Source organism: Podarcis cretensis (assembly GCF_951804945.1).
Source record: "Podarcis cretensis genome assembly, chromosome: 3".
In the NCBI taxonomy this organism is placed as follows: Eukaryota; Metazoa; Chordata; class Lepidosauria; order Squamata; family Lacertidae; genus Podarcis; species Podarcis cretensis.
The window spans coordinates 70,564,879-70,591,943 of NC_137172.1; the positions used below are offsets into that span (position 1 = coordinate 70,564,879).

At 40.2% G+C, this 27,065-nt stretch overlaps 1 protein-coding gene and 1 long non-coding RNA gene across 5 annotated transcripts in view; one reads left to right on the top strand and one right to left on the bottom strand.

Moving 5' to 3' along the window:
- The window catches only part of CEP85L (centrosomal protein 85L), a 125,207-nt gene extending 116,502 nt beyond the window's left edge, over nucleotides 1–8,705 (top strand). For all 4 annotated transcript variants that reach the window (XM_079970748.1, XM_079970749.1, XM_079970751.1 and 1 more), the window contains exons 12-14: nucleotides 4,930–5,037; nucleotides 6,380–6,593; nucleotides 8,487–8,705. In XM_079970748.1, the coding sequence (XP_079826874.1) occupies nucleotides 4,930–5,037; nucleotides 6,380–6,593; nucleotides 8,487–8,647 (483 nt within the window). In that variant the 3' untranslated portion in view covers nucleotides 8,648–8,705. The remainder of the gene's footprint in view (nucleotides 1–4,929; nucleotides 5,038–6,379; nucleotides 6,594–8,486) is intronic.
- The window catches only part of LOC307213096, a 30,991-nt gene continuing 4,412 nt past the window's right edge, over nucleotides 487–27,065 (bottom strand). Inside the window, exon 3 of the long non-coding RNA XR_013837375.1 lies at nucleotides 487–1,547. This is a non-coding gene — a long non-coding RNA (uncharacterized lncRNA). The remainder of the gene's footprint in view (nucleotides 1,548–27,065) is intronic.

Here is a 27,065-nt window from a genome sequence, read left to right on the forward strand (position 1 = left end):
CAATTGTAACATCAGCACAAAAATTATGTATGAACACCACAAACTGAACAAAATAATAGGGGGGGGGGTGTTACTGGGTTATTGTTTTATTTTGATTGTGTATATATATTGCGTTATTGTTCTGTGAACCGCCCTGAGACCTCCGGTTATGGGGTGGCATACAAATTCTATAAATAATAAAGGCAAGTGTGGATTAACCTTCAGACAAGACAGGTATGCAGGCAAAATATGTTAGTATGATCAAGTTTTGATGAGATATGTGAGCAGGTCTTTAATTAATAATCTACAAACTGTTTAATGGAAGCATTATAAAATGCAACAAGGAATGTTAGAAATATTACTTTTAAAATTAATAAGAAAAAACCAACGTAGAGAAGCTGTCTGGTGATTGACCATGTCCCAAAACAGTAAAAGATTTATTCAGAAATTACACAAACACGTTCCTTGAACAATTGTTTGGGTGTGATTTCTTTGGATTATTTCAGAGGTTTAACTCATCTGAAAATAATCTCAGGTTGAATTTATTGTGAAAATGGCTCCTTTGCACAGCTGAAACATGCACACTGATAGAAGACTAGGCCTGGATGACATATCACCCAGGACTGGTATGAAGGACAGAGCAGGATGGCAGCCCTATCTGGCAGTATATCACAGGTGAAACTGCCCCTGCTCCTGAGTCCCTCTGCTGCCAGGGCCGCTGGTAGCAAGGGACTTGTGAGTGGCGGTGGTTTCACCTGCGATATACCACCATCACGCTCTACCCCTCATACTGCAGAGGGAGGAGCAAGCTGCATCAACAGCTGATACAACTTGTTCATTTCTTGGCTTCTTTAAACTGCTCTGCTGAGGCATGAGTAGCCACACACTCCTTAGCAAAACAGTTTAGCAGAGCTGGCATGGGGGCTCTGCTAAACTCCTGCCCCCCCCTCAGTTGAGGAACCCCAATACCTCATGCACAAGCTGGGAACAAGCTGTGCCGCCCCCCAGTGCACTGGGGTGAAACTGCTTTGCGGGGCTGGGGCCAATGCAGCTTGTTGTTTGAACATCACAGTGTATCACCAGACTGTGATGTTTGCCTTGTGATATATCGCCCAGCCCTGTATGAGACCAATTTAAACATTCAGCTGGTTGTTCTAAAAAAAAAAATAAAAAATGTACCTGTGTGACTCAGGTTGGAGTTGCTTCATTAGTAGGAACAGTACTTCAGCAGTCTTCTTGGAGTCAGTTGGAAAGAGTAAGATGTCTCAACGTGTTGATGAAGTCCAAATCATGTCTCCCAGCGGTTTCATATGGATGTTGATCAGCATTGTGGAAGATGGATCGCCTCGTGGATGCAAAACAGAAGTCTGTTAGTACTGTCCTAAGAAATTCTCCTGCCAAAAGGATTAGAGCATGGCAAAGCAAGACCCATCTGAGCCAGGCAGCCCATACCATGGTCAGTGGTACTGAAGGTGATTGAAATGTCCAGCAGAAGCAAAAGGAATGCATTCCTCCTGTCTGGTTTCCAACACAGGTTGTCCAGTAGAACAGCCAAGACACACTGTATCCTGTAATTAAGATTGAAGCCAAATGAAAAAAGGATCCATTTCATCCAGGAAAACCTACATATGTGAAGTTATCCGTGCATAACACCACATAGATAAGTTTTCTGTACATGCTCCACCTTACTTTTAGATTGAACTTCATAATTCTATGGTATGATTGTAGATCTTTATTAAATGCCAGATAATTAGTTTGATCTTGTAGTTAATAAGGCATGTCCCATAAGGATTTTCCCAAAATGCCACTGTATGTTACAGTAACGTGTGAAATCCCTCCCAGGCATTGCTTTTTGCTAATCTGAAACATAAAACTGAACATACTTTCCTAAGACATGGTATCCTGTAGCAGAGTAATATCATAGCACAAGTCTAAACTCCAATTTTATTCAGAGGGAATTTATTGCAGTCAATTGGAAATGGACGCTAGGCTTTGCTTAAGGATGCAGTCATCAGAGTATATGGGTAAACCTCAGCACACAATAATACAGCATGCTTGGATGGAGAATAACATAAAGTAGGGGAAATCCCCTTTGAAAGCTTTACAAGAGGAAAATGAGTTGGAACTTGTCATCCTTTGCAGCTTAACTTTTATTAATGCCTAGAGTACAACAATTTGAACACTCTAGATTCCAGCCAAATAAAACCAGCAAAGCACAAGCATGGACATATGTTATATTGCAGTTGACTAACCTACACGTTGAGCAGAAGAAAAAAATAACTTCTGTCAATCTATAAAAGTAGGAACGGTTATATTACATCGATGCATTTCTCAAAACCTAGCAATTGCATACTAAACATCAAGTCAGCACTTCATGCAAAGTAGGAGTGATGTTTAGCTGTTATTAAAAGTTATTTATATTATTTGTGGGTTATATAAATATCAAGAAATGGCCACTTTGCCAAATGATGAGAAGAGGAGCAGGGTTGTGGGAAAGAACCTGAATAGCTAAACTGACAGTGGTAGGCAAACAAGCACCAGAAGCCGGAATTCAGAGCAACCAGGATACGCTGAGAGGAAATTGTGGGCAGGGAGGGACAGCATGAAGAGAAGCAAGAACTAAGGGGAAAGAGGGACCAAGTCTAGAAGCAAATCAGTTCCTCTTTCCTTTTCCAAGGGCTGTTGAGGTCAGGGGATCCGCATTACTCCAGCCATGGCTCACAGCACTGCAGCATGTAGGGATGGGAAGTCCTAACAATGGTTGACTGAGTCTCTTGGGACCCAAACTAATTGCTGCTCAGCTGTCAGAGACTATGAAGCAATTAATTCACAGCCAGGAAAGATTGTATCCCCACCCCTCCCCAATATCTGAAAGTGTTAAAAGCCAGAAGCTGAACTGTAGAATTGGTAGCTGTATTTCTATCCCATGGTGTGAAGCTTTGCTGTGTTTTAAATAACGGAAAACTAAACTTGAAAAGAATTCCATCCTGCTAGTCATGGATTAAATTAGCATAAATTTGACACTTTGTGGTTAAGATATGTAATAAAAAAAGGAAGAAAGTTTGGAACAGATTGTGTTGAACAATAATTTGAGACACAGAATAAGTCTATTTAAAATTCATTGGTGGTATTTGTCCAGCTAATTTGAACCTCTCAAAAAGTATGATTTGGACAGATGAGTGGATCTTTTGTCTTCTGAGATTTTCAGTCCTGGATTTCAAGAGATGATTGATAGATCACACACGGCTGCTGCAAATGTGATGGAGAAGAGCTCTTCGTTAGACAAACCCTTTACCTGCCAGGTGTCCAGGGGGCTTTGCAAACTAAGCCCACTCTTGGACACCTTTGGGGATTTCAGAGACTGCCCTGGTTCCTTTGAGCACTGCAGAAGTAAAAACTGAGGGTGGGAGTGGAAAGCTGGCCCACCATGAAGGACCATCTCACCCTAAAGGATCCTCTATGGGTACTGGACCTCCAGTGCTTGACTGAGGGGACCTCTTACTCCCCATAATTCAGGTTAAGAACAGTTTCAGGTTAAGAACAGACCTCCGGAACTGTGTACAGTGTACTGTAATTTGTTCCAGAGGTCCGTTCTTAACCTGGAACTGTTCTTAACCTGAAGACCACTTTAGCTAATGGGGCCTCCTGCTGCTGCTGCGCCACCGGAGTACGATTTCTGTTCTCATCTTGAAGCAAAGTTCTCAACCTGAAGCACTATTTCTGGGTTAGCGGAGTCTGTAACCTGAAGCGTATGTAACCTGAAGCATATGTAACCCGAGGTACCACTGTAACTACTTAACCCGAGGTACTACTGTAAAAGTTAGATGTTAGTTGGGCCCAGTTCTTTTCTTTCCCTGTATTTGTTTGAAGGCATGTTTTGTGTAGCTATTACATAAGTAAAGCTAAAGAGGTCCCTTGATAGGGTAGTATTAATGACAAATCCCACAACTGTTACAGGATAAACACTCCCATCCATAGAAGCCAAGCAGTTCCCATTCTTATTCCCCTATGCTAAACACTGTAGAGGGCTAAGTGAAACTCCTGGGTATCTAGCAGACCTTGGGGATATAGCTAGATTGAATCCTTATTACCGGCTGCACATTCTGATGACTCAGGTCTTCAAGCATAATATGATTCAGCTTAGGCACACCACTAAAGTTCACTTGTTAGTGGTTATTTAAGTACATGCCAGTAAGTTTGTGGAAGGAAACTAGTTTTAAGATACCGGGAGGTGAGTGAGTGAGTGTGTGTGTGTGTGTGTGTGTGTGTGTGTTTCTTTGGCTGCCATTCACAAGAGAAGCAAAAGCCTCACTGGAATCTGCCTCACAACATTGTGTGCAAGTCACAACATTGATCCATCTAACTCAATATTATCTACACTGACTGGCAGCAGTGCTCCAGCATTCCTGACATTCCCAGCCCACCTAGAGAAGCTGGGGATTAAACCTTTGGCCTTTTGCATGCAAGACCACTGAGCTAGAGCCCTTCCTGAGCAGTCACTAAAGCCCTTACATCCCCAGCCTCTCTATCCCATAGAAGTAAAGGCAAAGGGCTACTTTTGCAGCCACTGCTGGTTCTGCCCCAGCATTATTGAGCATTGGCTGAAGCTGAAATGCTCCCTCTCCATCTTCCCCACAAGAAAAGTTGGGGGGACTTTTTTTGCTGCTGAATAGATGCATCAGCATCTGCCTCCTTGAAGCCAGCAAAGGACAGGAATCCAGTAGATCAAATTTTTAGACTTGGCAGGGAAGGCCCCAAAATTGCACACCTTAGTCTAAATGACCTTCTCGGCTACAGAAACTGGTCAGCACAATAGCCAGCATAAATTTGCCTAAAGTGCTCCTAGAAGACTGAAGTTACAAGCAGAAGCAAATGCAACTGACAGTGTTTGAGCTATCGGCTTACTGGACTACATGCTTTAAGGTGATTTTCTCTTTTTTTGCCCCCTAGTCTATGCAAGATAAGCTTTTGCAAGGAAAAGTGACAATTCAAAAACAGAAAAGTGAACTTGAAGAAAAGGATAAGAGTGTACAGCAGCTACAAAAGACGCTACTTGAAGTAAGTTTTTGAGATCGCATCTATTGAGCCAGTTGTCTACCATGTCACCATTTTGTTCTATTCTATAAATACATCACAAAATTGCATTCCTGAGAAGGAATGAGGCGTAACAATACGAGAAACAATAATTTCTCTTAAAGATAAGAAACTCAGGACACTACAAGGTAAGTGGTGATATTCTTGGTATAACAATCGTTGTCACAAACAGCTGATCTGTCGCTTGAAGGAGAAATACTGTGTCTGGATATGGTGTTCACATTCCAGTCCTAACAGGTGATTGGCACTGTCCTCACTGATCACTAGTCTAGTGATGGAGAAGGACCACCAGTTGCTTACCGTAAGATGAAGGATACAAGGACTCACAGCTCATGTAGCAGCAACAGCCTTTTTACACATTTAGGCTAGGAACCAAAAAAGTGGACAGATAGTCCTGCTTGTTCACAGAGGAGTTGTGTTTCCCACACCACAGGACTATACGGCAACTCACTTTTAGGGGGGGGGGCAATTTATGATATAGCATGGTGTGTTGCTGCTGGAGGGGAGAGGGAATGTCATAAATTCCACTAATAAGCCAAATCTTTGGGTGTACCCAGTGTCACTCTTTGAATCCCAGTAATAGACTTTATCCAGAAATGGAATCTACATCTAAAAATATGACCCTGGGCACACTTTCTGGATCAGGATGAGTTGTTTATAAAGTTTAACTAATGAAGGCTTTTCTATATTTTATATCCTATAGCAAGCAAGTCGTCATCTTGATCTTTTGGAATGCATACTTAAGACTGATATTAATTGAACCTATACTAGAAACTTACATTTCAAGATGAAATGCTAAGGCAACTTATCAATTTAAACATGGGGATTGTGAGACTTATCCTGACCCCATAATGCGTTGTTGTTTTTTGTGGTGGAGGGAAGATGCATCATGTGCAGTTAATTGTTTGTCATTCCCTGTCTAGGGTAATAAAACACATTTTGTCATTTATTGAATTGTGTGCATGATTGAGAAATCTTCTGGGAATATTCCTTAAAAAGTATATTGTAAACATGTCTTGCTGGATTAAATAAAAGTCTTCCAAGTCCACCCTTCTGTTTCCAACAGTCATTTTCAAGATGCCTTTAGATATTCACAAGCAGAACTTGATGGTGATGAGCATTCTTTATTGCTTTCCCACACCATTTCCTTTTCATAGATAGACTGGCTCTGAACACAGAGTTCATTTTCATTAAAATGGACAACAGCTTCTGAAATAACTTATGCCTGTTATTTATATAATTTTTCTAATAAACAGAACCAGTGAATAAATGTCTGCATTTTTTATTTTCTATCTCCCTATTTAAGAACCAAAGATTTATGGAAGAAAATGCATCTTTGAGGGAACAGATTCATCAGATGGAGCTGTCCAGACAGCCGGTGGCTGAAAAACTACCTGTGGCTGATCAGTTATTCAAGGAAATGTCTCACTGTTTATTTGACTTGAAAGCACTTTGCAGTATTCTTACCCACAGAGCTCAGGGCAAGGAGCCTAACCTGTCCTTACTGCTGGGAATCAGATGTAAGTGATTTGAACAATGAGAAGACACATCTGTACAAGTAAAATCCAGGAATTTGGCCAGGGAGAAAGAGCAAGTTTGCGGGGTGTGACTTGTACTTTATAGTTATAATGTTGACAACCAAACAGAAACCTTCCAGTTTGGCATTTAGTAACCACAAGATTTTTTAAAAATTGCTTCTTACCTACTCAAGATTAGAACTTACTGTAACAGTAAAATAAAACAAGACAGGTTACATTTATGGATGGTAAAAAGAATGCAGGAATTATTAGACTTTTCTGTACTTCCAGAATCTGTGGGAAGGCGTATTACAATGGTTGTCTCCTTGTAGCTCCCCTACAAGCCGCCTTCCTGCCCTTATTTTCTGTCTCAGTACTAGTCTTGCTTGGCTCACTTGTTGATGGCCTTCTGCCAACAAGCAACCCCTTTTAATTTACACAGATGCTGGGCCTACTGGTCTGATTTTGTTTACTCTGCTGCTCTGTATTTCAACCTGCATTCCTAATTAGTTATATTTTAAACTTGCTGTTATTTTTTGTCTGCTCTTATGTGATTTTTATACTGCTTATTTGTTTGTGAATTAGTTGGGGGGGGGTTGTTGTTTTTTGGCCACCTTGTACATTTTTTATGGAAGGGCGGGGTATAAATTTAACACATACATAAATAATAAAATGGAGGAAGGTTGTTGGTGACTAGCAATGGATACAGTGAACAGCTCTGCAAAAATAAGGTAAAGTCCAGTTCCGTTTACACCAGCAATTCAATAAATCAGATTCATACATCATGATTATTATTCCATTCACCATTATACACTGCAACACACGAGCTAAAATCGGAAATATGCACGTGAGCCTTAACTCATAGCCTCACCTACTAATGCCAAGTAAAGCTTGCAGCCCTTGTAAAAACTGTACAGCAGTGTAATGATGATGATGTATGCAAAGCAGTTCATCTCAAAGAAAGCAACAGATATTGTAAGAGCAACTGTGTAGGCTAAATGCTGGTATTCTACATTGGTGAGATAAAAACAGTGCATGGAAAACTGCTTTTCAGAAGCTGATCCTCTTATTTGCTTGAGCCCCTTGTAGCTTTTCAACAGCATACCCAATGTGCATAACACTCTCTGTGGCCTCTAAGTGGTCAGGTGTCATGTCCCACCTGCACAACTGATTCTTGCTTCTGCAAATGGGACTTATCCTTACACGCACACAACCAAGAATCTGCTAGAGGGTTGAGGGACCCCCTCAAGCAGATTGGTTGGGTGGCTGTGAGGAAGGGGGGTGCCTTTGCATCTGTCGGCGCAACATTGATTCTGACCCACATCTGAAGTAGAGTACCATATTTTTCGCTCTATAAGACGCACCAGACCATAAGACGCACCTAGTTTTTGGAGGAGGAAAACAAGAAGAAAAATATTCTGAATCCCAGAAGCCAGAACAGCAAGGGGGATTGCTGCACAGTGAAAGCAGCGATCCCTGTTGCTGTTCTGGCTTCTGGGATAGCTGCGCAGCCTGCATTCGCTCCATAAGACGCACACACATTTCCCCTTACTTTTTAGGAAGGAAAAAGTGAGTCTTATAGAGTAAAAAATACGGTAAACCTTGTCCTGAAGTGGGATACTTCAAATTTAGAGCAGCAGCATTGTTAATTCGGGGGGGGGGGGAGATATTAACCAAAATCACTCTCTGAATGTTTCCATTCTTGTTGCATTGTTGGCAAGAAACCAATATTAAAAAAACCCCTTTTCTTCCACATTTGTGGAAGGGAAAGTGCCACATTTTCATACTTTCTTTTCAATGTACCAAAACAAACATTGGCTGGAATATTTAAATCCAAGTTAGGTGTGTTGACTGTGTGTTTACCTAAGCTGTCTTGTCTTTTTATTATAATTTCAGCAATGAGCTGCTCATCTGAAGATGAGAATTACCACAGCACAGAAACTCTCTCAAAGAAACTCTTAGAGGTGTGTCAGTTACGAAAAGATATTGATGAATTGAGGACTATAATATCAGACTGCTATGCTCAAGACATGGGAGAAAATTGCATTACACAGTGATAAAAGGTTTGGCTCACGGCAACAGTGACTTAAGTTATTAAATGCTGCTCTGGTTTTAGTTCCTTGTGTTTATGTTAAGGAGCCATACTGGAAGACACGCTCCGTGTGCCAGATCAAAGGGTTTCAAGCATTTGCATGTAAGTTCATGCCGGTGAAGCAGTCGTCACTTGAAGAGAATGGGACGTGCTGCACAAGAGATCTGATTTCTTCAAAACTACTGAATGTAGGTCAAAGCTGTGAAGAATGTGTTTCTGTTGGAAATGTTGGATTTTGCTTCCTCTGACATGGTCTGTAAAAGCATCCATATTGTCTTCTGGAGTCAAAAGATTTAAGTGTCGGAAGGCGGCACTGCAGTTACTGCTCTATCATTTCCCCCCTTCAGCAAAGCTTTAGGGTACAAGATCAGTATTGAGAATTTTACTAGGGGAAAAAAGTTTTAAGTGCCCTGCCTTGTGTAGGTATTAAAACTGGATGATGACATGGAGACTCCTTAGAAGGACTGTTTGAGGGCAGGCACACACAAAGGTAGCCTACCTACCTTGTAATGTTTGCCATCTCAGTTTGGTAAAGGTCATTTTACTTAGAAATTGATGTCCATTGATCATCAGTGTTCCTCTTAGACAAAGCAGCACATAAGCTCCTATATTTTCAATAAAGCATAAGAAGTTCAGGCCTGAGAATTTAACTGTCATCCTGTGAGCCTCTTCTGCACTATATTAGTGTGGAAACTTTGCTGTCAATTAAGTTCATTTGTGACCTGGGTGCATTATACATGGATGGCTAACCTTCCTCTGCCCATTCTTGGGACCTGACCTGGACATACACACCACAAGCAATTTTTTCTGACCCCTCAGGACCCCATTGATTTTGGCAGTAGTGGAAAAAGCCAAAATTAAAATAGTCACATCACTGGAGTGGGCTCCAAGCAGCACCCTGATGGGGATGCAAATTAGCCTCTCCTTGATACCAAATAGTTCATCTTTGTGGATCATGTGAGGCGGGGAGGATGCATGTGTGCCTGTACATCTGGGCTTCATGTGTGTATGCCCAAGAATGTGATGTGGTCACCCCCAGAGGGTTGACCAAGGGGTAACACAGTCATTCAACCCAAAAGGTTAGTTAGCTAGAAAGGGTTTTTATAACACACACAGAAAGAGCAGGAGAATATTGCATCCTTATAATCAATACCTAATTACTTTAAATTTCTCCAGGAGCTCACTCCAGCACCCAGGAAGCTTAAAAGCTAAAAGAAACATGTTTAATTCATGTATTCTGAAAGTCATTGTTCCTGGTGGATAGTTACAATAGGAGTGCTCCAGAATTAGGAAGCAATGTACCCCAAATCACTTGGTAATCCAGACTGCTCTATTTTGCTGTGTTAAAGTATACACATCCTTTCTGCCAAGTCAAGCCTGCTGTCACTTTATTCTGACAATCAATTATATAAAGCAACAAAGTGCTTCCTTTTGAAAGAGAAAGGAAAAAAGAGAATAAGGTACGTTTCGCTTATTTATGACAATTGGCCCTGATGTGCAGAAAGCTATAGACTTGTCTTGCCAACTGTCATAGCTAAAAGTGAGCAAGAGCTTCTTTTGAAAAGGTTGCCGTTTTCAGTTTTATGTGTTATGTCTCCATTTTACATTGTTGGTTTATGTTGAAATACTATTTGCATATGATAGTACTTATTTCAAAAAAAAGAAAAACCTATTCTGGTCATTTTTTTCCAGAGTTATATTTATTTAAATGGGTGATTCTTGATCAACATTGTCCTGACATCTGTCTGTGGAAATTTATTTTAGTATTTATCTTAACTACTGTTCAGTGTTTTCAAATGGAGATTTGTAAGTATTATCTTAAAACAACTTTGTAGGCATGAAAGTACTTACTCCTCCGTCCTTACAACATAAAACAAATTGCTTGAATTTAAAATACTAACAACTGCAAACCCCACTACAGTTATTAGAAGGTAGGTCTAATTAGGTGGTATTGTACTCAAGTTAAGAATTGCTTTATTTGTTTCTATGCAGATGAGGGCATGAATGGTGAAAAATAATTCTAATCAATTTACTTTCACGCCAGGAAGCAAATGAAAGTGTGATAAGACACTGACTCAACGTGCTATGCTGTAGAGATGTCTTAAAGATGACTTGATGGTTAAAGTATTTTTTCCCTGTTGCATCTTCTGTTTTATAAACAGAACTTTGCCATAAATTTGACACTGCAGCATCACCATAGACCAAGAAAAAATATTTAAGAGACTTAAAATAAAACTAATGTGGAGGAATCAACTAATCAAGTCTGTCAGCAAAAACCCTGTGCAAGGTGTTCTTCTGCCTGTGCAACAGGACTCCCCCTCATTCCTCCCCCTTTGTGTGCCTCCCAAAATGGGCTCTAGGGGTTGGGAGAAACCCAGAGTGTGGTGGTAGGAGAGGCAAATTATTCTATTTAACAGAAACGCTTGCCCTGACAGAACGATCAGCTTACCACAACATTGAATTCCTCCCATTGTCCGTAAACAGTATAGTTTTGGGACAAAGAAATTGAAGAAGTTGTTTAATTTTTACATTGGTTGTAAATTAGGCAATATAAACTTCATATAAATTAAGTCCTTACCATCATCTACTCATTACCTTCATTACTTGTGGAAGATAACCCAGCTGAGAATAGAGACAGTGAAGCTTTGCAAAGCACTTAGGAACAAGACTCTGCCAAATGTTTGGCCACAAAAATTTAGGCATTGAGGGACAGAATGCTCACAGCTGTCCTGACTTCATATTATTCTATCTTTTGCATACTATTTACACTTTCTTATTTCCTTGGACTGCAGCCTTGGTGTCCTTTTAAAAAAAAGAGACATGGGGCTCTTTTTGAGATAATCACAGTCAGTCAGGGTTCACATAGGCAGTATGATAATACCAAGTAATCACACAGCCAGTTAAATGTGGCTACATTATGCCATCATGAAGCCAAATCGGAGTGAAAAGCATGATTCCTGCCCTCACTTGAATAGGCAAACATTTCCGCCTTGTTATGCAGCACTCATTGAAAATCACCAAAATAGAGGAGGGAGTTTTTCTGCACAACATTCTCTCTGACACTCAGTATTTTCTTAGCCTTGCTCTAGGACTTATTTGGCCTCCTTGTTTGTTACCTATAAACTTATTTATTTCAGTTAATGTTGTCCCCTCCCAATTCATTTAAATGAAGCGTTGAAATAGCAGTGTGTTTTTTAAAAGCTTGTTTGCATAAGCAATTTTTTTAGAGCCCTTGGCTTTTTTTTAAAAGACTGATATTCTTCTTTGGAAATGGAAAGCTGAACAACAAGAATATTCTCTAAATATGCTGAAGTGGAGTTACTATTTTTAAAAACCTCATAAAGGGGAATAATTAAGTAATTGAGTAATAGAAGAAATTACTGCATCTTAATTTGTACGTAGGTATACATGTAACCCTTGAAGCTCAACATTTGCTCAGCAATTTTCTAAGAATAAAGCCTATGTTCCGCAGCAACTTTTGGCATTCTTCCAGAGTCCTTTTGAGACTTCTCCACATGTTCAGTGAAAGCATGAGGGTAGCAGGATCATGTCACTGGCCACAACCCCCTCAGCAGCTGCATGCTTGGGCAGGAGTGTGAAGGGGAGCAGCACATGTACTTACTGGTCATGGTTCCCCCTCTCCTGAAGGCCTTCACAGTTTTCAGTTTTAAACAAATAGGCCCCTTTCATGCTACTATCAAATGCACAGTGCAAGGGAGTGTGACTACTAGCATTTGCAGTTCAGCTACTCAACCACCCTTTCTGAACATACCCAGTGCATCTGAAGATGATCTTGTTTTGCTGACATGAACTCATCTTTTAGCACTGGATGTGGTGATACCATAAGCAGTAGCCACTGTTACACACACTTGCTAGACTCTAGAAGGAAACCTGCATTTGGAAGAAAGCTTCCACTTACTGATGACAGGCTTCTCTTGTCTCAGTCATGGTTAAAGAATGAAAGGAGGTGGTAGCCAAAGACCGAAATGCCATGGGCAAAATTTATGTGAGCCATAAGGACACAGTATTATATTATTTGAACTAATGTTATAATGCAAGGTCTGCTGTTTAAGTAGCTAAAGAGCCCATCGGTTTACAATGCCATTTTTAAAAAATAGTTAAGATATGCATGGGTATTTTCAGCAAAAAATAGTTATCTATGGTCCCGTTCAATGTATTTTATGTGAAGCTAACTAATACTAGCTTTTAAGAGAAGTGGTTAACAATGGCATTACTGAGTAGGCTGATTTAGTCATGACAACCTTTTGCCACAGATATGAGAGACAATCCCAAGGGCTGAAAAATATATTATGAATGAATGAAAGCTGCAATTTTATCTATTAGAAAACATGAAAAGAAATGTACAAGTAATTTTCATATTTCAGGTTGTATTTCTATAATTGTGTAGATGGCATTTTGTAGTAACTACTGTAATTCAAGAATGTATTTCTAAAAGGAACTTGGAAAATTGTTTTTGGATATAACTAATGCTATTATTTATATGCCATATAAAATTTGTAGCGTCATATTTAGGTCAGTTCAAAATGGTTATGTAAACTTGACTTTAAAGTCCAGTTAGGCCGCTTGTCTAGGATCCTATGCACACTTGGAAGTAAGCCGTAACAGTAAGCCCCAAATCACCAATATTACCTAATTAAATGTGTTTAGGATTAGGTATTAAACCTTCAGCTTTATGTGTGTAGATTTAGAAGCACAGTAGATCTGAATTTCAGTTAATTAGGTTGCCACAGACACCAACTCTGGATAGAGATTTCTTTTAAAAACTTAACAACAAAATTAGCTATATGAACCAAAGTTATTTCTCTCTCTCTCTCTCATTAATTTTGGTTTTCACTTTTGTGGGGAAAATGGAGAGGAATTATTTATCGCCAGATTCTGGAATGAGAGAGAAGAAATGCAAGGCAAAGTATCCATTTTCATTTGCCTGAAACCTAAGCTGGGGCTAAATTCACTCAATTACAGAAAACCAAATTTGTCATTCAATAATGCCTCTGTAAATCCGCTTGTGTATTTGGTATATATCTCTGCATGAAAGAGATTTTACACAATATTCTGGATGTGGATGCCATTTCATCCAAAGTGGAGGGTAAGGTTACTACTTTAGAAAAAGCCAGTGGATATTTAAAAAGGGAGTGAACAAATCAAACACACCAATAGCTTATTCAATAGTTCTATTAATTCCACTTCTGTGTACCTTTGTGCCTTTTATTTTAGCTGATGGCTTAATAATAATCTTATTTTTAAAAGTTATGAGAGTATCAAGTTGTTGCACTTTGTTTCCTCTGCTTATTAGTATTATTTTTTAGCTTGTAGGCTTGTGAAAAATAACTTTCATAAATAGAAATATTTTCTAAAAGCTGTGGGTCAATATTTGAGAAAGCAGTCTGATCTTTATTTTCCAGCTTTTCTGTATATGAAGAACATTAAACAGAATGTATTAATTTTGTATATATTAGGTATAGTACATCATTGATAATCAGTGGAGAAGGCAAGGGAAAAGGGGCTATCTTTAAAAGCACAGCAGATATGTACTGGATCAGTCTCCCAAGACTGGTAGTTTTTCAAAATTGGGTTCAGTTTTTGAACCACTCAGAATACCTCGTGTAAATAGAGTTGTCATGACTTAAATCGAAATGCATCCAATGTTGTTGTTTTTATTTTATTTTTAAAGAGCCACTGGTTGGCTCATGTCTTCAGGCCTGTCATTCTTGCCTCTTTTTGTAACTTTTTTTTTAGTAGAGTTTACAGCTAGAATTTTGAATGCCAAAGTTCTATTTATTAAATAATAAAAGTTTTCATTGTTAATTACTAGTATTTTTCCACTCAATTTGTTTGATGTTTGGATTTGTATCTACAGAGCAAAAATAAATTTTGTTACAAAATCTAGACTTTTTGTTTTGTTTTCAGTTTACATTGTGCTTAAATATACCAGCTTTGGGAAATGTGTCATCTGTACAGTCTGCATTCCTGTGAACACTTGCTGGAGGGACTTTCCTCCCATGTGAACCTCACTAGTCTCATGCTATGTAGGGGGAGGGATATGAAGAATGCCAGTTAAATAGAATTGTGCTTGATCTAGGTTCTCCTATCTACATGGAGCCATTCCCTCTATATGTGAATGGGGAATCCTTATAGAAGGAAGCTGTGTCTTTCTGAATGATCACAATAGATTTCTGGATCAAATATAATTATGCTGCCTATGTCCCATCAAATAACTCTGCAGGCAAAGACAATGCTTTGTACCCATGTTAGAAATCATGAATTTCAAACAGTTAACTTGTGAGGGACAGAAATCATTTTATGAGACCACCTACAGTTCCCTTCATGTGCAAACAAAATAAAAAAATTCCTTCCAGTAGCACCTTAGAGACCAACTAAGTTAGTTATTGGTATGAGCTTTCGTGTGCAGATACAAGATACGCATATCTCACAGCTCTGCATCATGTGCTAGTGCAGTGTTTGAAACAAGCCAACTGCAAACAATATGTTATAATGGTGGCCAGGTTATGCAAGCTGTAGTTTACTATTGACCACAGTTTGTGGTTAATAGAAATCTGAAGCAAAAGCTTCCATTCTCCTCTTCCCAACTCTATCAGAGGAGGAGAGGGAGAAGTGTTCAAAGTCAAGACTAGGGCCGGGCGATATATCAATATATACTGTCTTATATCAATATTAAGAACAAATTGTGATAACCATTTTTTAAAAATTACCTGGCAATATATCATGAACCTTGTGTGCGTTTCTGTGCGATAGTAAAAAAGCATGATATTGCAAAAATTGGGAAGCCAGTGCTGTTTCCTGTCCTGTGCTGCCAATGCTATTGCTAACTCTACCTCAGCTGCTCTTCCGTGCCTTCTGCAGCGGCAGCAGCAGCAGGCTGACGCAAAAAGTGCACTGCAGGGTAACACCCTGCCTTAGCTTCTCCATCTCCTCTGCCTCCTCAGCGGGAGGCAAAAATGGTCCTTGGAGATACCGTGTGTGCATGCATGCAGCCTAAGTTCGCCTGAGCACTCCATCTCCTGAGCAAGCGGAGCTCAGCCTGCAAGCTGGAACTTCCCTCCATGCACTTGTACGCAATTGTCTCTGTGTCTGTGTGTCTCACTCCTATGCTCCTCCAGACCCTCTCCCTACCCTAGAACTCTTCTTAATTCTCCCCTTGCACTTTTGCTTTCTCACACATTTGTTATTATTAATAACAGATTACTATATTAACGTTAATATGTTCTCCAGAAATATGTAATGTTACAGTTGAAGTACGCTATCATTGAGTAAATTTTCATATAATTAAATGCATCAAATTTTCCTTGCAAAAAATATATATTTTTGAATAATAATTTTTTATTCTGTAAATTCCTATCCATTCCTTCTGGTTAGGCCTGGTGTGTGTGTGTACACACACACAAAATTCCCCTGGCACTAAAAATATACCATTTTGCTTAGAATTTTTTTGTTCTGTTAAAATGTATCCATTTCATTCTTTCTATTTTGGCTTGGTTTAGAAAAGAAAATTAACTAACAATCTAATAACTGGTGTTGTAGGTTGCACACATTCAACTAAGACTCAATAGTGAAATATATTTGTGTCAGGATTTGTACCACATTGTATCTCAGACTGGGGGGGTTACAGATTTGCTTCCCAACTCTATATGAAAAATGATTGCAATCCCCTCCAAGACACACACCATACAATTATAGTGAGCTTCTCCAAACAAAGAATCAGAACGAAATAAAACTCACCAATGAGGTTACACCTTGAAAGGCTAGATTTCTTAGGGCACAAGTTTCCACACACTACAGCCCACTTCAGAAGGGTGTTAGCCCAGGGGTGACTAACCTTTTTTGGACCGAGGGTCACATTCAAGACAGGCCACATACCTTGATCATGTGTATACACATGGCTACATGCACATGTTAAACACTCACACAAACATTCAGCTTGGGGAAGCGGACAGGCAGACCCACATGTCTGGCCTGTGAAGAAGAGCAAGAGCAGCTTTCTAGCACTAGCTTTTTGCATTTTTTAATATGCATGCATTAACTGCAAAGACATCTCTAGCATGTCTTGACTGGCACTAAAAGCTGGGAGTTACAAGGTCCCATGGTTTGAATAACTGCCATACATTTGAACTTGGCTATGTTGCCACAAGCAAAGCACCGTTTCTCAGCCAATACTACTCGCCTACCTTCCAAAGCTGTTGTAAGGGTTAGTGGAGTTGAAGGCACTTTGTATGGGGTAAAGCATCCCATAAATCCTAAGTCATAGAAGTAACATTAAATGTTAGCCTGGATGTGAGGGAATGGCACAAGGGACCAAGCATGTCTGTACAGGCTGGGCCTTTCAGCTTTAATTTGTGAATATGTTTTAGCCCCTCGATCTTCTGATTTAAATATACTAATCCTGCAACCCTACAAAAATGTTGCTGGGTAGAATCTCTCCGTACTATGCATATACTGACTAGACAGAGAAAGACGAAAAACTGCTAGAGCAAAGAAGGGCTGCATTGATAGTTCTGTTTAGCAACAACTTCATCCAGAAGATGTCACCAGAATACAAACCATGCTTAGTTGCTGCTCCTGCTGTGAGGAACACTAATGAAGGGATTTAAAATTAGAGGGTTTTAAATTAAAAAAAGCTCTAAAGGGAACATAAAGTATCTCACAATGTTATGTAAAAGCTGCCATTAATTAGAGCCAAGAGAACAAGCCCATGAGCCAGCCCAGCAAGACTGGTGGTATATTAATTAAACAGAGTGTGAGAAGAGGAGGGTGCTACTCAATGCTTCCTGATTTAATGTTCAAAACAATCTGTCTTATAAAACAAGTTGAGGACACGGATTACTGGGTTCAAGCTGTACCCCACTGAAACCTTTGGTGGGACACAAAAGCTAATGAGCTAGGATATTATGTCCCCCTTAAGGGCTCTGATTTGGGCCATACATTTGGTCCCCTCATTCTGTAGCTCTGCGTACATGAGAGCGATCCCCATGGGGATTCTATATAGCTCCTACAACTGGACACACTATCCCACTCCTCTCTAAGTCCTCCTGCATAGGCTTATCTTCCAAAGAGTAGGAGTCATCCCCTCGTGTGTACTTTTAGAGCAACCTCCCCCAGCCTGGATCTCTCGTCCTCCATGACCATTTGCCATGCTGGCTGCGGCTGATGGGAGTTGGAGTTTCCCATCAGCCTGGACAGCTCATCTGGTTGCAGGTTCAATCCCTGTAGGGACAGCTGCATATTCCTGCACTGCAAACTCGTCCCCCAGATGTTTGGGGACTACAATTCCCATCATCCTTGACCCCTGTTCCTGCTAGCTAGGGATGATGGGAGTTGTGGTCCCAAAAACATCTGGAGGGCTGAGTTTGCCTATGCCTGGACTAGATGGTCCTCATGATCCCTTCCAACTCTACAATTCTATGAAAAGCTTGAGCACCGAAGAGTGCTGGGCAGGAATAGGCTGGTGTATCTGCATGAGGCATGGAAGGGCCTTCCTTGAGTATCAATAGATGTAACTTTGTGCAGGGAGAGAATGAACAGGCTGAAAATTTCTGATTTACAGCACCTCTTCATAAATTTACCTACTTCCCCCTGCTAGGTGCCCATTCAGTTAAACCATCTATCACTTATCATGCCACCACTGCACTGTCATTAGTCACTCATAAACTTACATGTTGCACACAAATTATCCACGTCAGTTCTTTGAAGTTCATTCCAAGAATAACAGTTTGGTGTGCTTGCATTCCTTAACCAAATTTAATTGCTGTGATATTGCACCATATGCCAAATATCACATTTTCTACAACATAGAATTTTATTTATAAACAAAGATAAAAATGCAGGCAGCAAGACACACACACAACAACCCAGTAAAGGAATGAATAAACTCCCTGATTACAGTCCTTAGTATTTAGATCACATATTTGATATTAAATTAATCAAGTGGATTATCATCTCTGACTGTACTTTACAATCAGTACATTTGAGTCGCCACTTTACCCTTTGAAAGCATAAGACAAACATTGTGCTCCAAAGCACCAACACATCCTGGACCCATTTCCTGTTCTAAGGAAGATTCATGTGGTGGAAAAAAGATTTCCCTCACACAGCCAACATCGAAATAATATTCCTGCGGCCGCCAGAACAACACTGGGGCCACACATAGTAAATTCAAGTTTTGGTAACCTAAAATGTGATGTGTCACAGCTTTGATGAACATGAAAATGGATACATTTCTGCAACAAACACCATGGTCCCTTGTAAGAATAAAACAAAAGTGAAGGTACCCTTATGTGGTATGAATACTGAATTTAAGCAATACAAAACTAGATGTTAATTCCGTTCAGTAACACCTATGAGCACAAGAGTTCCTCTGAATCTTTACTTAAATGGGACAAGATTTATATGCCTGACATGATGCTATTTTATCAAGTATGGCACCAGCAAAAGCGAAAAGGAATCACTTCCAGACACTGATGGCAAATTCTTCCATTTGCACATTATCTTCTCTACAAATCCACCCAAAAATGATCATCAAATTCTGCCTGCAGTTTAGTGTTATTAGAATACAGCTTTCCTAGGCAAATTCTTTATCTAATGTGTCCCACACACAGTGTGTGTAACAGAAGATGTGACATCCCTGCTATAGAGTGTTGTTGGCATCCATCTGTTCTGAGACAATGAAGTGTGCCCCCGAGGGGTGAAGTCAAACAGTTGCGTTAGCAGCAATAAGTGGCTTGCCTACGCAAGTAGGCACAAGCCTACGCCGCGTATATGGAGATCCTGGGCTGCCCAGAGGACAAGACCACCCCTCCCCCAGCCCTGCTGATGTGAGCAAGGCAAGGGGGAAACCGCTCAGACCCATGGCTAGAAAACGCAAAGGAAGCAAAATAACCCTACTCAGATCTGTGCTTTTTAGGCACAGCACAAGTGGAAGTGTGGACAGGGCCCATGTCTAGGCATGTTTATTTTATTGTATTCACTGGGGCTTACTCCAAGGTAAGTTATGCCTAGGATTTCAGTCTTAGGGTTTCTGGTAGCCAGGTATCAAATTTTTAGTTATTAAGACCATCAGAGGAAGTCCTTCTTGGTGTCCCACCTACAAGAAAAGTACACAGGTATGTGCAACAGAGAGGGCCTTTTCCAGTGGCAGCTGCTGGAGCCTGGACCTGGAAGAGCAACTAGGCAAGGCCTCAGAGGTTGCAGAGGCAGGGCCAAGGGAGAGTTAAAAGGCGCCACACTGAACTGTTAACAAGGGCCTCCATAAACTTCCAGCACAATGGGAAAAGATGATCCCTTCCTCCAGCTTTGTGACTTCTAGGTCTACTTTCCAGAATATGGAATAAAGTGGTAGGTTCTTAATCAGACTAGGATTTAAGAGAAGAGGTTCAAAATCACCACTGGGCCATGAAGCTTATTGTAAAACCTTGCGCTAGACATGGCCTCTCAGCCTGACCAACCTCACAAGGATGTTGTGAGGATTACATGGGGAATAGGGATACCTTGTTTGCTACTTTGAGCTCTTTCGAAGGATGTAGTGATTTACCGGTAAATGTAAAAGAAGATGATCTCCCACCTGTCTGCCCCCCCCCCCCAATTCTGAAAGGAGTTATGGAATAATACAAAAACAAACCTAAAAAAACCCACCAACTAGGATATTGCCTAGCAATAGATTTCAAGTGCAGGTCCTCAGCAAATCCATTGTGTGGGGAAATGCTGGGACAGGAATCTGAACCATCCCCTGCAGTTTTCTACATTTGTAATAATGTTTTAAATTTGTTCCAAGTGTTTTGTAGTGTTTTCTCCTCACAACAGCCTTGCAGAGTACACCACCAGCACAATTTTAGCAAAAGGAAAGAAAACGTACTCCCCCCCCCACAGGCTTGGAGGACACCCAAAGTATCATTCAAACCAACCCCCAAATCCTCTAACAATATATTTCCTGTTTTTCATTTCTGCTGTGAGTGATGGGTTTGTTACCCTTTGAAAGTGTACCACACAATTTTATGTACAAGCTTTGAGAGTAATCTACCCCACGGCTATCTCAACAAGGAGACATAAATGCTCCATTCCCCAAATACAATAGTAATATAACTTTAAAAATAAAATACAAACTCACATTTGGTCACCAGTGCTCTGCGGTCTTGCTCCTTCACAGAAGCACCAATAATCCTTCCACTGGTCAAACCATTAATAATAGAAGGGGAGAAGCTGCTTTGCTCATCTGGTGGCTGGGCTCTCAGAAAAATGGGGCTTTACCCACAATTCAGCAAGCTGCTTTTCAAAGGAAAAGGTCTGGGCATGCTCAGATCAGAAGACTGATTCGAATTGGCTGCCAGTTTTCAGGGCTTGGGAGTAAAAAGGCAAGCAATTTGGGGAGTATTTTTCTCAGCTGCCTGCTAACACCTGTGATCTGATTAGCTGGATTGCCTATAACAGTGATGGCCAAACTTGGCCCTCTATCTGTTTTGGGACTACAACTCCCATCATCCCTAGCTAACAGAACCAGTGGTCAGGGATGATGGGAACTGTAGTTCCAAAACAGCTGGAGGGCCAAGTTTGGCAATCACTGGCCTATAAGGCTACAAGTGGAGATATGGACCAGGTGCCCTATCAGTTGCTATGTGTGTGTGTTTTTCTGCCTGAATTTGAATGGGAGGGATTTCCTGCCTAAAGCAATAGTTTTGGCTTCGATTGGTTGAGCAGTGGAACAAACTGCTTGACCAGAGAATGGCTGATTGTCAGAAATAGCTACAACAGTTCAAATCGAAGGCTAGGGAGTGTGCAGGTAACAGAAAATAGTGTGGTTTTGGACAGCAGGCTATTTGGGGGAAAATTTGTAATTTCCCCCCTTTAAACCACACATGACTGGGCAGTGCCCCAGTCACTCTATTTGACCAGCTTCCACTGGCCTTTGTGAAAGGACACAAGTGGTGCTGTGGTCTAAACCACTTGATTTTCATTGCTTTTAACATTATTTTATGTATTTCAGGATTTATGCTCCCTGCTCTGAATGATGTGGTAAATGAATTATTTAACTAACTAACTAACTAACTAACTAAGTAAGTAAATGAATGAATGGGGTGAATATTCCAAATACTTAAGCACCAACAACAGAGTTCTCATCTCTTAGGATGTTTCCAGCCCTGTTTAACCAAACAAGTGTACTTATTCCTACCCCAACATCTTTCCTCATCCCAAATGGCCGAAGGGTTCCTGCTTGAATAATGAATTTGTTGTCCAGAACATAGAGGCGCATTTGTTAGGATTACACAAGCTTTTCCTCATGGAATGCACTGGTGGAAGAATGTGAACATCTGTTAGAAAAAAAGTGTTATCTGAGAAGCCAGATTTCAGAACGAGGCTTTGCATGTGCAGCTGGGAGTGATTCCACCTTCACACCCTTTGGTCTGGTGGCATTCAATTTTGCGTGTGCGTATTTTATGATTTGCTTTTGGGCTCATGGAAGCTTCATTGCCATTGGTATACTTTTGGTCTTCAACTACAGTCACACCAAACCTATTTAACAAGATTTTACTGAGGAACTTAGGAAATAAGTACTTGTGTTTATTTAAAAAACATAAATGAATGAGCCCCATACACTGCATTCATTTCAGCTATAAAAATGAACTGGAATGCAAACAGGGGGACTACTCCTTGCTCACTGAATTATTTCCTTATTCATTTCTATTCAGATAAAAACGAGTCCAGAACAAGCCTGCACAGAAAAGTTACAGCGAGTTAGGAAGAGTCAAGTTGTTTAGGCTGTGTCTGTGTCTTTCAAAAATTGCCTATAAAATAGCTACCCTCTCCCCAAACTGTTTAGAATTTGACAGGTATAATGCTGTGCCTGAGAATGTCATGCCCATTTGTATGGAAAACACAAGCTACAGGCAGCAGAACACTAGTCTGTCTCCCTCTGAAGGCAATGGGATATGAAAAAGAAAGGGAATTATTAAAATGAATGAACTAGTTCTGAATAAATAATGAAATCAATCAACTGCAAAGAACTTAAAAACAAAATTAAAAGAGAAACAAAAAAAAACCCCTCCCCTTATATACATCTAGAAAGGAATGTGCAACAGCACAAGTGAGGATGCTTCTATCACAGTACTTTAGGCTTTCTGAGAAAACTATCATTAGTCTACAAGCCTCTCTCCTCCTGTAATGCCTTCCCTCTCTCTTAAGAAGTAGCTTGACTCAGGAGGGTCTGGTGCCAAAATCTGTACAGTTACTGGAGAACACAGCTTTAGCAGCCATTAAATAAAATTTAAAAATTATTCCATTTCTATCCTGCTCTTTCTCCCAAAGATCAGGGTAGCAGGTTTTTAAAATACAAAGGTTTTTAATGCTTTGTTCTGTTATTGATGCTGGAATATATCTAAACCACCATGGGCCCTTTTAAGAGGAAGGTTGGGGGTAACAAACAAAATAAAATTCTATTGCCTTGAGTGCCTACTTCATTCTGAGCGCCTACTTCATTCCGCTGCACCTGTGGAGACGGGGGCGGCCATTCCATTAGGAAGTGTGAAGCAGCTGCCTCAGGCAGTGTGGCTGCTGGGGTGTGTGTGGAATGGTAGCCAGGTGCCATAGAAACAATGGTGTGTGCTGCATGTCCTGCCCTAAACTAGTCCGCCACTCTCAGCATTGAAGATTTGACTGCCCGTCTGGTTGACTTCTATACATGGAATGGGAGTCGGTGCCATCTTGTACTTAACATCAGGCACACACAAAATGCTTTGGGTCAGCTCTTACCAGCTCATTTCCACCTGATGGAGAAATTTGGCCTTGCTTCTTATGAGTAATTCCCATCCACCCCCAGCTCTTCCAGCTGAGCAGAGGTTTCCAGGCACTATCCCTCCCCTCATGGCTTAGCTATCCTTACTTATCTTGTAAAAGCAGAACAGTTGCACACTTGGCATGGTATCCCAACAAGCAAGTCACAAGACTCTGGCACATAACCAGCCAAATTAGCTGATGATGCCATATTGGCACAATCATTCTATAATTCATCAACACCCAAGGCTGGGATGGTGGGGGGCGGGGCTCTATTAAACTAGAGTTTTAAGGAAGTCTAGACTCTCCTTGTGATTTAGATCCACACACAATCAGTGTTCTAAACAGAGCCTATATTCACAAATCAAACTCTTTATCTTCAGACCTTCCCTCAATGCATGGGCAGTGGAACAGCAACACTAGCAGGGGCATGACACTCGGGGTAAGGCCAACAAACTTCATTCTTTTCCTCCAAGACTTCATGGGGAATGCTCTAATAGGGCTTATGTCCGTTTTGAAAGAAATGGCATTGCATTACTGTTCTTTTCCATGCAGTGGCTTCTTTCCAATGTTGCCACTTCCACTTGTGCAATGGAACCCCTTCCCCCTCTGCTGCAGACCCCCTCCTGCACCCACAGAATCTGCTTCAGGGGGTTGGGGGGGATCTCTAGAGCAGCGTTTGTGAGTGCAAGGCGAGGAAGGGAAGCCCCCTTGCACAAGCAGAATTTCACTTGTGCAACATTGGAGACAACTCAGTGCTTCTTTGCACTGATCACTGCCCAAAATTACTGTCCCATTTCTATAAAAATAGAATAGTAGGATTTCCAAAATTTTGACAGGTCAGATTTGCATTATCATGCCAACAGATGTCTCAACCTAGCAACAAAAAGCCAGAAAGCAATCTCCCATTTACTTCCATCTGCTGCATTAACACCATTACTCCTACATTTTAAACTTTGCATTCAAAGAGGTTGAGCTATATTTTCAGTTACAACGAGAAAAGCCCAGAATGTAACACAACGGATTAAGGTTTTGAAAATAGTTGTGAGAAATGACATTTAAAAATCCAGCTTAATCGTTTTCTGTTTGCTTGCTATGTTAGTCCAACAATGACATTCAGAGTGGCCCTCGCTATTAATTTTATTAAAAGACTTGAGACATATTTAAGCCTTCATCTGAATTTCCACTAAAATCAGCAATGGCCACTGGGCAACCAATCATTCTATTCACAAGCTTCTTAAGAGATAAATCCTCTGCTTGAATAATCTCAAATGAAAAACTAAGTCCTACATTTGTTGGCAATCTACGTTTTCACTGAAGGACATGGGCTAATGTACTCACCATTAGAAAAATGAAACACACAGCCCTACTCAGATATGTAATCCACAGGGGGAAAGAACATTTGTGATGCAAATCAGATTCCTTAAACAATTAAAATGGTCTTTTGTCGAACTTCTATGGATGCAATTATAACTTCTCACAGAGACAAGAAGAATTGACAAAATGAAAATGCATTTTCATTATGTATTCATTGCATACAAAATATTGTGTGGGGGAGGAAAACCCTTATTTTATTTTTTTAAGACAGAAAATAATTGCAGAAAGTTTGAGCTGATTCTACGGCAAGAAAAGCTCCATCTGTTAAAAAAGTTGCATTTACAGAATAAATATATATTGAGTAATAAAATCAGGCTCCAGAATTCCATCAGACTGCACCATCTTGATCCTAAGAAATGAAACCCAAAATGGAAATTTGTAGAGGAAGGGATTGAGACAATGGATATCATTAGATTTTACTGGCCAAAACTGGGGGAGGGGTAGAATCTTGGAATTTTTTTTGGTTCAATCAATAAAAGTCTAAAAATGAGACATCTATAATAGGTTGAGAATATGTTACTATCAAGTTGGAAAAAGGAAGACCAACAGCCCTAGTTTTTGAGTTCTTGGAAAGACAAACTCTGTGATGGAATTGTCTACAAACAGTTGATGCTCACATCACATCCATCTAACACAAAGAAGATTCCATTAACATTAATATGTCAGCTTCCAGTCAGTCACTGAAAATGGTCACCATATGATACGGGTCCTTAGAATCATAAACCGCAGAAGGCCAGCAGCCCTGACAATTTTTCTTGGCTACCTTTCAGGAGGAGGAGGAAGTGCTTGCTCTGAGCTTGTCATCTGCAAAACAGGTTCTCAATTTTAAGTTGAACCTGCATTCCTACAAACAATTAGTGATTCTCAAACCATAAAGAAGTCACGAGACTATCCTCAAAAATACAGTTTGAGCACTGAGATGTAACTGGTATCATTAACTGTATTGCCTAATTGTGATTTTATTGGGCTGTAAAAAAGCCCAAAGAATATTTGAGATGTGATATGCAATGATGTGTGTCTGCTTAATTTTCTCATTAGACATTCTAGAGAAGGCCAAATGAAAAGTACAACGTGTATAAAACTACTAGCAGTAAATAAAACCAGTCCAAACTGTTTACACAATAGGGAGAAAGGAGGAAAGATCTACACTCTACATTGTCATCTACTGCACTCATAAATATTCAAGTAGTTAACAGTGATACAGCTACATTTACAAATGGCAACCAATAGGTTCAGGTTGGTGTAATCCGAAGCAGGCTGAGTCTTAATGTGCAGGGCAAAAACGATGCACACTGGGACAAAATTATATATAACACATATATCGATGAAGTCTATACTGTGTGTAACAGGGATTTGGACTCCCTGTGGAAAATTCACTGAAGAGATCAACTCAACAGACTGCAGCAGTACAAATGGCCCATTCAATGTTAGCAATTTTCAGGGAAGGAGTTAAAGATAAAATGCCATAATATCATAATGCCATTATGTAAATCCTTGGTGCAGACACATTTAGAATATTATGTGCTGGAAAACATACAAGAAAGGGAAAACGAAAACAATCCTAGAAGATGGGACACTTCCCAATGAACAAGATTTTTAGTTGATGGGAGAAATTGTTTTGAAGAGAGAAATGAAAATCTAGATAGAGGATGTATTTTTGCTCACTCATAACAGAACTCAGCACCACTGAGTGGCATTAGATTCAAAGCAGGCAAAAGAAAATAAGTTTGTACAGCACAAGGATTAACTTGTGGAATTCACTGCTAGAAGATTTGGGGATCAACACTTGTTTAGATGGCTTTTAAAAATCAGGTTAGGTTTTTTAGTAGTTATTTGCCACAATAGCTTAAAATGCTCTCTTTTCTCAGATGCAAGGGACAAATGAAAATGTAGCTCAGCAAACTGCATCTCCCATTACTTGAATATGTAATGCACAAACCTTTTGTGGATCTTTAGGCAAAAAATCAAAATCAGCACACTGTCTCTGGAAAGCTAGTTCTGTTGAACAAACACTTAGTAGGGTGATCATGGTCACCTACACTTAACAGAACACCAGCAACCCTTTTTGCTTTTGAATAATCATAAAGGACAGTCCCTCACAGAGTGTGTTGCAGCAGTCTAGACTTGAGATTATGAAAACGTAAAGGAGGGTTGCTGGGCTTGAATCTGAGTCGCAGACATCTCACCAGAGTTACTCTATCAACACAACTTCA